Source organism: Cololabis saira, chromosome 3 (assembly GCF_033807715.1).
Source record: "Cololabis saira isolate AMF1-May2022 chromosome 3, fColSai1.1, whole genome shotgun sequence".
In the NCBI taxonomy this organism is placed as follows: domain Eukaryota; kingdom Metazoa; phylum Chordata; class Actinopteri; order Beloniformes; family Belonidae; genus Cololabis; species Cololabis saira.
This window is the reverse complement of record NC_084589.1, coordinates 26,828,703-26,839,015: the sequence shown is the minus strand read 5'-3', so window position 1 is coordinate 26,839,015 and position 10,313 is coordinate 26,828,703. Positions and strand designations below refer to the sequence as shown.

At 37.1% G+C, this 10,313-nt stretch overlaps 1 protein-coding gene across 2 annotated transcripts; it reads right to left on the bottom strand.

Moving 5' to 3' along the window:
• Positions 1 to 681: 681 nt before the first annotated feature.
• On the bottom strand, positions 682 to 8,527 carry fdps (farnesyl diphosphate synthase (farnesyl pyrophosphate synthetase, dimethylallyltranstransferase, geranyltranstransferase)). 2 transcript variants are annotated; one of them, XM_061718405.1, is made up of 10 exons: positions 8,394 to 8,527; positions 7,866 to 8,012; positions 7,633 to 7,773; positions 4,914 to 4,994; positions 4,700 to 4,822; positions 3,584 to 3,672; positions 3,392 to 3,464; positions 3,164 to 3,241; positions 2,920 to 3,054; positions 682 to 1,275 (listed from the first exon to the last, which is right to left on the bottom strand). In XM_061718405.1, the coding sequence occupies exons 1-10, from the start codon at positions 8,394 to 8,396 to the stop codon at positions 1,075 to 1,077; spliced, it is 1,071 nt and encodes a 356-aa protein (XP_061574389.1). In that variant the 5' UTR covers positions 8,397 to 8,527; the 3' UTR covers positions 682 to 1,074. The 2 variants fall into 2 exon arrangements, with proteins under 2 accessions (XP_061574389.1, XP_061574388.1); XM_061718404.1 differs by lacking the exon at positions 8,394 to 8,527 and having other exon boundaries at positions 7,866 to 8,291.
• Between the last annotated feature and the right edge of the window lie 1,786 nt (positions 8,528 to 10,313).

Below are 10,313 nucleotides of genomic sequence, written 5' to 3'. Positions count from 1 at the left end.
CCCTGTCATCATTTTCACTCACTTTATTTTATTTATTTAATTTTGTAGAGTGGATTATAATCATGTGTTCTTTGTAATTTAATACTGAAGAATGCATTACATTAATTATTTATAATCATTTTTTATAGAATAAATTGCAATCATGTATTTCATTTTTTATACTGCTCAGTAAAACCTTTGTATATCGTGTATGGTATATTGTATATTATGTATTGTATTTTCTTTTTATGTGTATGGACCCCAGGAAGAATAGCTGCTACTTAGGTAGTAGCTAATGGGGATCCTAATAAACTAACAAATAAACAAACAAAATGTATGTATTTTTAACCGTTATACATCTTATCTTTTATAAACCAGCCACTTTTAACTTGATTAAATCTCAGACAGCCATATGTATGTGCTATTTGTAGTATTTTTTTACTCCCTTTTAACTCATCTGAAACTTTAAATTTACATGACAACATAAAAACAAAACAAAAAAACAGAAATTATATGTAGTCCAAATGCCGGCTTTCAACTTGCGTAACTGACTTTGTGTTTAAAACTCAAACATGTCAGATTTGCTGTCATGTCTGCTACAGAAAAGCATTAAAGAAACGGAAATATGAGAATATCTTGCCTTTTAAATGAAAATAGTTTTTGGTTATTGTTGCACAGCACACACAAACAGGTTATAAAGAATACTGACCAAAAAATCTTTATTGAAATTAATAACATTCAGCCATTCAGGCAACTACAGCATTTACAGTACAGGTATAAAAAGATTTAGTACCGGTATTAAGAAATAATCTGAAAAGATTTCTTTAATTTTTTGTGTCGATTCGGGCAAAGACTGAGGTTGAATCAGCACAGACAGCATACAATATGCAGATTGTTCAATAAATACCACAAAGAAAATAAAAGAAACAAGCTGCTTGGTGACATAAATGGTTCATATTTAAGTTGTAATCCATCCTTAATTTTTTTTTTTGTATAGCTTTGATTCGACCGTCAGGTGAACCTGACAAGTTTTAAAACTTTGCTAAAGCAGTGTCTGACACTTGATGTAGCCTTTCTCATGCACACCATGACCCCTCACTTGTCCCTCTTGTAGATTTTGTTGGCAAAATTGAGGAAAACTGAGGTAGGAAGGTTCTGAGCGTGATGAGCGATGAGTTTCTGCAGCCGCTGGTAGCTCTCTTCCTCATATTTCTGGTAGAGAGTTGGCATTTGCAGGGTTTTGTACAGGGCTTTGACCTTTTCCACACTGGATTCATCCTTGCGCCCGTAACAAGCCTGAGAAGAACATGAAAAACACATCAGCTTTTGACACTTCAGCATCATAAAGGTGGAATCAAAGGATACAAACAAGGACATTTGGGATTCAAGAGTTTATCTTATGCACATTTAAGAAAAAAAAACACTTGCCCAAATACAGCATATACATTTTATACAGTGATTACACTTGACAACATTAGATAAGTGACATTGAGTAACTGCTGATATAGAATATGATACCAATCTGGCTTTAAGATAGCTTTGCTTCAGTGCTTTGCGAGGATTCTTATAACCATTGAACATATTAACAGTTACTAGCAGATGTTAAAATGTAGCAAACTGCTGTACAAAGATGGAGGTATACTTGGGCTTGTATAGATCTTTGCAAAGACAGTGAGTTTAACTTTTCACAAAATCACATTTAAGTAATAAATATGGGCTTAGAGGACAGTCTCTCTCTTATTGCATGACTCCATGGCCTTCCAGTGGCACCAGGGAACTATTATTTGTTGATGATGTGACAGAGATATACTGTCTGTTCACATTCAGCCAAGTGCAGCAAAGCTGACTGGACAGTAATTCACAGTGCAGATGGAACATGAGCCAAAATAAATTGAGAAAGCAACCTAGTAGCTTGTGATGGTCAAGAAGTGGTTCAGTCAAACAGTCAGTCATGTGATCGCGCTGCATTTTGCTTAATTAAGAAAAATCAAGAATGGAGACAGACCCATAAATCATGAACAGCTGAAGACAGCTGCAGTTAAGGCTTGGCTTGTGCAAGGGAACATAAATTAGTCTTATGAATTAGTCTTATGAGCATGTGAGCAGCCGGTACATGCAATGTTACACTGCAAAAACTCAAAATCTTACCAGGAATATTTGTCTTATTTCTAGTTAAAATATCTAATTTTTACTCAAAAAAAATCTCATTACCAGAAAAATAACTTGTTATTTGACAATTTTCACCTGTTTCAAGTAAATTTTCACTTGAAATAAGTAGAAAAATCTGCCAGTGGGACAAGATTTATCTTCTCATTACAAGCAAAAAAATCTTGTTCCACTGGCAGATTTTTCTACTTATTTTAATTGAAAATCTGCTTGAAACAGGTGAAAATTGTTGTTTTTTCCAGCGATGAGTCTTGTTTTAAGTGTAATGAGATTTTCTTTGACTAAAAATGAGACATTTTAACTAGAAATGAGACAAATATTCTTGTTAAGATTTTGAGTTTTTGCAGTGTACACGACTCACCTGTATTACATGATTATGTGGTTTACTTTGAAGCTGTTCTGCTCACATATAGTCTGAAACTGCGAGGAACTGTACTAGATTTCATTCTTATGTTGATTGCGGACCCTTGCCCACATACTTGTGCTCCCATACTGTGCCGAATTACATCTCTTCTGCCCATGTGACCAGGACTCGTGCCATGTCAGGGTACAGATCCTCTATGGGAGTGTACCCTTCCAGCTACTCACATATGGACAATGTGTGATGCAGGTCATGAGGGTGAGAGAGGTCATGGTTTGAGGGGCCATAGATGATATTCATTTCAATACAAGCCATGTTCATATAAAAAAAAAATTTAAAAAAAAGGAGGAAGGGGGTCAACAAACAAATGTCGATCTGCAGTACACAATCAGAAACAGAAAAGGAAGTCTCACCTCCAGCTCTGATCTCTGTTCTGGAGTCATGACTTCCAGAGCTTTCACCACCAGCCAGCTGCATTTGTTATCTTGGATGTCTGTACCAATCTTTCCAGTCACAGCAGGGTCACCGTAACAGTCCAAGTAATCATCCTGTGGAACAGATGCAGGAGATGATTACCACAGCACAATCTTCTGCACACTAATTACTATGTGAGAAGATGTGGAGTGATATAATGTGATAATGTGAAAAAATAATTACCTGTATTTGGAAGAACTCCCCCATCTCAAGTAAGATGAGTTTGGCGTTATTGTGCTCCTCTTCACTATTGATTCCTGCCTGCAGAAACAAAGGCAGAGCAGCTATGTGAGGGTGTCATTTGTCATTTCCTGACCTTTCCACAAACACAGAGCAGCAATCCTTCACTCTCTGCCCTCTTCAATGTCATCACCACCATGACCAGAGAATGTATAACAGAAACAAACTCACCATGTACATTGCAGATGCCACCGGTAGGTAGAACGAGTAAAATGCCGTCTTGTATTTTACAATAGCTTTATATCTGAAAAATGAAAGAAAATCCGTTTGTTCCAGCTAACAACAGACTGCTCTGATCATTTACCTTTGACAGTTTTGTCCTCTTTTTATCTTTAATCTCAAAACAATTCTTTTTTATTTCACCTTTCCATGCTGAATCTGCTGAGGTCGATCTGACCAGGTGGAGCGGTCACGAGGTCCAGAGTCTGGCCAAGCTCTGTCTGGAAAGTGGTCTGAAGCAAAGAGATGTGCAATAATGTCATCTGAGTTCAGTTCATTTAAGAAAGACAACAACAACAAAAAACCACAGTTAAAATGTTTGAGTATCAGCATGTTAGATGAAAATATGTTAATTTGTCTTCCAGGAAATTTAAATATTTTCAAAGTATTGGTTTTTAGATATTTTTAAGCACATTTCAACCAGGAAGTGACATGTCCTTTTTTGCATCAAGCTAAAGAAAAGTTAACATGGCTCAGTCAGATATAGCTACAAGGGGAGTAAGCATACATTTTTTTTGTGCTTCACCCCACGCAAAATGTTCTTTTTTATGTTTTAAGTCTGAAGAACATTCAGAGGTTTTATTTTATGCCCAGAATAAACAGATATTTAACTATTTGGCAAGAGTGACAGATGAGGAAGAGTTGATTTAAACTTGTCAGGTAAAATTGATGGAGAACTTAAGATCCCCACTAAAACCCACATCGACAGTGAATGTTATACTCTATTTAGTTTGATAACATTTCATTGGAAATAATAGGATGCCTGTTCAATATATCAACTAAAATATCTTGCAGTAGCATGTAACATGGCATTACATTTTTAATAGGCTTTTTTCATAAAAGAATGCTCTGGAGCAAGAGTCATGTTACAAAAGTATTTTATCATTTCTACTGTGATTTCTTTTCTTACCTCCTAGTTTCAGTTAAAACAAAATCATGTTTTCTTTTGCAAATAAAAATAAAAACAAAACTTCTGTGGAAATAATGGGCTACGTACATGGATAGGGACATCCATTAGGGCCATTCTTAAATCAACTTTAAGCCCTGATCTTAATCCTACTGAACATCTCTGGAAACCAACTTTTGTGTCTTTATTTATTTTGGTTTGGAAGGGTAACAACAAATGTGTCAATGTAAACGCCAATGTGGAATATGAGACTAAAGAAAATGTGGACATTCCCTTTGATTAGTTGTGGCCTAAGACCCCAGCTCTGAGATACACTCACAACTTAGAATCGCTTCATATGGATTGAGAATTACCTCATGGAAAAGCTCCAGTAAGTGGACATAGTAGAGTTGATCTCTGCAGTGTCTTCGCAGTAGTCTGTAGATTGTGGATTCCAGAAGACATGAATCGTTGATGGCATCCAAGCTTATTCCGTCCTTATAAGACAATGGCAACATTTACATCGGAAACACACACTACTGAAAAAATACATTTTGAAATGTGTTTCTGGAATATATAAAGTCTCACCTTCTTGTACCAGCATGGCTGTCCTCTCCGAGTCACTGAGCTATCCATAATGTCATCTGCCACGAGGAAAAATGCTTGAAGCTGCAACAGACCGGGTCACAGGCAACACTGTTACTAGCACCCATATACAGTTTCTGGATTTTTTATTCAAAGAATAGCAACTATACACATCACATTTGAGAATGCTTTTGGAATAGCAACTAATGCATACAGAACTAAAGAGCACGATTTTTAACCAAATGTGAAGTATAATAGTCCATGGGCCAGACCAGATATCAGCACCACTCAAGGTGACAAACTTGCTTATAATTGTTGAAAAGATCCATGTCTATAGATGATATTCTGGTATGATAACCCTTCCTGAGTGGCAGCTGTGTCATATAGTTATCAGCTCATGAAGTTACCCAGCCCCTTCAGAAAATTACATTTTAGACGCTTGTTTATAAAACTAAGCTGGTTCTTATCTCATTGTGGTGTCCTTTATGTCCTGTATTTGCATGATAAAGACCAGTTTGTGGCTGTTATAGTTTCATAGGAGCCTAATGATGCTCTTTTAGTTTAAGGCTCACAATGACCTGTAACAATGATATAGTAGGGGGTATATTATACATTTCCTGAATCCATATGGTCCTGTGAGTATTCCAGTTTTTGTATTGTGTGTCTCTGTTGTTCCTAGATGACACAGGGATAAAAGATATTATATCATTTTGGTGAAAATTGTGTAAAAATGTGTGTTGTTTATAGTTTAAAGAGCTGCAGTGACGTCTGTGTTGGTCAGAAAGATTCACATCTTAGCTTGAATGAATGCTTAAAAAGTCCCCTTTAAAAATGATACCAAAGACAATATTGTGAAACATTGACAGATATCCTGTACATGAGTCTAAACCAGGATATGCACCAGCATCTAAAATGTAATTTTCTGAAGGGGCTGGGTAACTTCATGAGCTGATAACTATGATACAGCTGCCACTCAGGAAGGGTTATCATCAGTACTCGAGTTGAGGGAGGATGAGTGGGGATGGCATCCCCCCTGAAATAAAAACAGTCAAAATCATCCCCCCTGTAAAACTTCCATCCCCCCTTTCCATCCCTTATGTCATTTCATCGATGAATGTGGTATTACTGCTATTTCAACATTTAGAGTCATCACCAGAAAAATAACTTATTTGACAATTTCCACCTGTTTCAAGTAAATATTCACTTGAAATAAGTAGAAAAATCTGCCAATGGGACAAGATTTATCTTCTCATTACTATCAAAAAATCGTTTATTATTTAATTATTTTAAGTGAAAATCTACTTGAAACAGGTGAAAATTGTTGTTTTTTCCAGTGTTGAGTCCTTTTTTAAATGTAATGAGATCTTTTTACTAAAATGAGATATTTTAACTAGAAATAAGACAAATATTCTTGTTAAGATTTTGAGTTGTTGCAGTGATCCATTTTATTTATCCTGTGAACGACAGAGGCAAACTGTTTTTTATTGTTGTGTTTTGATGTATTTGATGTAAGCCCAGTGGATATTTAAAGCTTACAGAAGGCTGCATTTAACTGCTGCTATGTCATTCCTGCAGTATTTCTGCAGGTGTTTTGGTCAGTGCTATTGTTTGTTATATATTATATTATTTGTAATCAGCACAAATTATCTTTCCCCATATGATAAAATCCACCATCCCCCCTGATTTTTTTTTACAACTCGAGTACTGCTGATAACTACTAGCTGCCACTCAGGAATGGTTATCATACCAGAATAGAATCTATAGACATGGATCTTGGATCGTTAGTGCTAAGCCATGTCACCAGTCCACTTATTGTGTGTGTGTGTGTGTGTGTGGGTGTGGGCGTGTGAGTGTGTGCACAGGTATATGAGTGTGAGTGAGTGTGTGTGTACGCGTGGGGGGTGGGGTCGTATGGAATGTTTTAAATTGTGTTTTTTATTGTTATTTTATTCTGCATGTAAAGCACCATGTGTTGCATTTTATATTGTATGATTTGGCGCTATACAAATAAATAAAGTTTAAAGTTTAAAGTTCAAAAATTATAAGCAAGTTTGTCACCTTGAGCGGTACTGATATCTGGTCTGGCCCATGGACTAATATACTTCACATTTGGTTCAAAATCGTGCTCTTTAGTTGTGTATGCATTAGTTGCTATTCCAAAAGCATTCTTATTCTTGGTGAAAGAGGTGGTTTTACATACCATGCCACTGTTAACTTTACCAAACCTATTTAGTAGTAGTAGTAGTAGTAATAGAAGTAGTTTATTTTGGTAATTTACATTAAAGATATTTGCATATACACACTGTATATGTATACACACAGGTACACATTTCTTTTTTTAGACCAAAAAGGTATAGGCTGAAGCCTCATGGCTTATTTTGCCTATCCATTTCAACAAAAGGCAGACTACAGAAAAGGGAAAAAAAAAGATACTAATAAGAAGAAAACGAAACGAACGAAGAAAACAAAGAATATTAACAAAGAAGAGAAGAAAATAAATGTGGTCACTTACGATTGAGGACTGCATAATTTAGACAGTTGGATATTTAAGCAATAGCTTGTCATAATAAATATATAGTTGGTAGTAATTAAGGTATAGTTTCTGTCAGCGTATCAAGATAATTTATATTAGTGTTCTATATTTATCTATTATTTTAGATTTATAATTAATATAATGTTGGGCTCTGGCCCATGCACTATAAGGAGTATTAGGAGTCCTCACCAGCTCGATGCACCAGCCCACCAGCAGAGCCCGCTGCACCAGGTCCTGGCTGAGCTGCGAGGGGGGCAGAAACTCCCGCAGGGAGCCAATCACAGACAGACCTCGGTTCTTCTTGCCACCAGGTACGTTGTAGAGCATATTCTGAAGTGAAATATATAAAAAAAAAAACAGAATGATCGCTCTGGTCCCAACAACAAAGCTTGCACACAGCAGGTGAACATCACCATGCATACCTCTCTCAGCCGGCCCAGGGCATCAGCCAGCACCGGGTCTCTGAAGTCCTTCTCCGTCAGCTCCCTCACCAGATCATCAAACTTGCTCTCGAACAGCTTGTGGTCTGACAGCAAGGCTTTCTTGCTTTCCGTCCCGTTGCTGTCCCCCTGAAAGGACGAGGTGCACAGCTTCAGCCCATGACTTCTTACTCTCAGGGGACACAGGCTCAGTGTGTTTCTGGGGGATTTGACGGCAAAGCTTAGCAGCAGGCGTCTCATCCCTGAACCACAGCCCGAGCCTCCTTAACGGCAACTAAACTCCTCACACTCGACCCGGTCATTTGCTTTCTAAAAGTACATGCCGTTAACAAAGTTGTTCCGGTCTCAGCGCTTACGCTCAGCTCTCTAACGTGAAGACACTTTGTGCACAAGTTCTTTGGCTGTAAAAAGGAGCGTTTTTTTTTTTTTTATCCGGGTATCTGCTGCGCTAGTGTACACAGCATCGAAAATCAAAACGTTTTTCTTGATCATTCACATGCCTTTACTTACCATAATGATGTCGTCCTCTTATTCTAAATGCCAAGGTGTAATTCAAATAATTCAGCCGGTTTTCTTTTACTTATTATTACTGTAAAACAGAGGTCCTTGAACGCTCCTTCCAACCAGGATGTGCAGATTGTAGTTCACCATCGCAATGCCGTGGTTTATATCATGAGCAGTGGGACTATAACTCCCAGCATGCCTTGCAAATGGGCGGGGCTACGGAAGATTTCCCCATTTGACATTTAGCCTTTTCATTGGTTACATGTATCGAACCAGGATGGGTTTTTATCACGGCTGACCAGTAAGATTTGACAGGAGGCTGAACTCAGGTGGAGTGGTGCGAGTGAATATAAGAATGAAAAGATTTGGTAGGGTTGTTAGGGCGACCTGTTCAGGGTGCTGCCTTTTTTATATCCTGATGACGCCTGGAATAGAGTCTAATAAATAAATAAATGAAAGCCCAAAGCAGAGGGAAACATGCTTTGGCCAACCAGACAAAATGCACTTTGATTTGATTTGATTTATTTTATTTTTGTACATGTAAAAAAACAACACTTCAAGAGAAGTTTAAGAAAACAAAACAACAGACAAAGAATTTCATCCTTTAACACTTGATATCTTCATTTACATGTGCAAAAAAGGAGTAGGAAGAAGTATAAACTTATTTAATCCTACCCCCATTCACTAATCATTTAACCTGTATTTAAATTATAAATACTCACACACTGTACTCACACTGCTAAATAACAGTATTAATATATTATTATTATTATTATTATTATTATTATTATTATTATTATTATTATTATTATTATTATTATTATTATTATTATCATTACCAGAACAGTTACAAAATTTGTTCAGATTGGAGGATGAGGACAACAGACTTAAACTTGATTTCAAACATACTTTTGCAAGGCTAAACATAAAACAAATGTGTATTTCTGTTACAGGTGTAAAAATATCAGCATGGACAGAGCAACGAACTGAAAAGTTGCACAAGTTTGTACCAGCTTAAGAAAATGTTTAAAAAAGAAAAGATAAGTGCCTACAAAAAAGAAGAAGGAGAAAGAGAAAAAAATAGATAGAAGAGTGGTATTTTTGTTTGTTTTCTTGTTTATAAATATATGTATAGATAGATTGGTGTTCAATAAGTCAATGTAATTGTATTAACAGAGAGGGGCAGGTATCATAAGTTTTCTTCTTCCTGCTCCTTTTCTTTCATGGTAATAATGTGTACTTCATGGAATTTTGTACAACATTATTAAGAAGATATACCATGAATTGAATAAATGAAATGAAATTATTATATACTGTAAATATACTCACACACACATACCTGTACATACATACACATAGTTGAATATTTCTATATAATTGTACACACATGCCCATATAAATATTTATATAAATATACTTATTTACACTATACTGTCTCTATTCTGCTCTATATCTATGTATATATCTATTTATACACATAATCACACACACACCTATATAGATTCGATGAAAGGACTAGATGGTACAATCCCCGGGGACTATGCATGGCAGGGGCATTCTCTTCCCTGAGCCAAGCTTGCGCCTGACCGCATACCTGAGTGGAAGAGGAGTTGCTGCTTTACAGCCATACTTAGCCCCTGGGACACATCGTCAGTTGTGTCCTCAGATCATGGGGCGTTTCGGCCAATTATCACAAGACGCCCTCAGCCGAAGCAGGCCCACCACAGGTTGGTCCCAGGGTTAAGCATTTGGCTTAGCAGCCCAGATGGTGTCGCTCCTCTTCATCCACAGCCAATGGCTCGTTCTCTCGGCAGTGTTGGCCAGCTCTTTGATGGCCTGTCTGTGAGTGTGTCCCCTGATTCCAACCTCCCTAAGGAGTTTCGTTGTCGAGCTGGCCACAAAATCCCTACAACCGACCTCCACCGG

What these genes read in the sequence shown, in the direction of transcription:
- fdps (XM_061718404.1), bottom strand. Translation starts at nt 8,123, where the DNA reads ATGAGACGCCTGCTGCTAAGCTTTGCCGTCAAATCCCCCAGAAACACA. An exon ending in CCCTGGGCCGGCTGAGAGAG is followed by an intron (nt 7,774 to 7,865) that starts GTATGCATGGTG and finishes ATTTCACTTCAG; the next exon opens with AATATGCTCTACAACGTACC. An exon ending in GGGAGTTCTTCCAAATACAG is followed by an intron (nt 3,055 to 3,163) that starts GTAATTATTTTT and finishes TCTGTTCCACAG; the next exon opens with GATGATTACTTGGACTGTTA.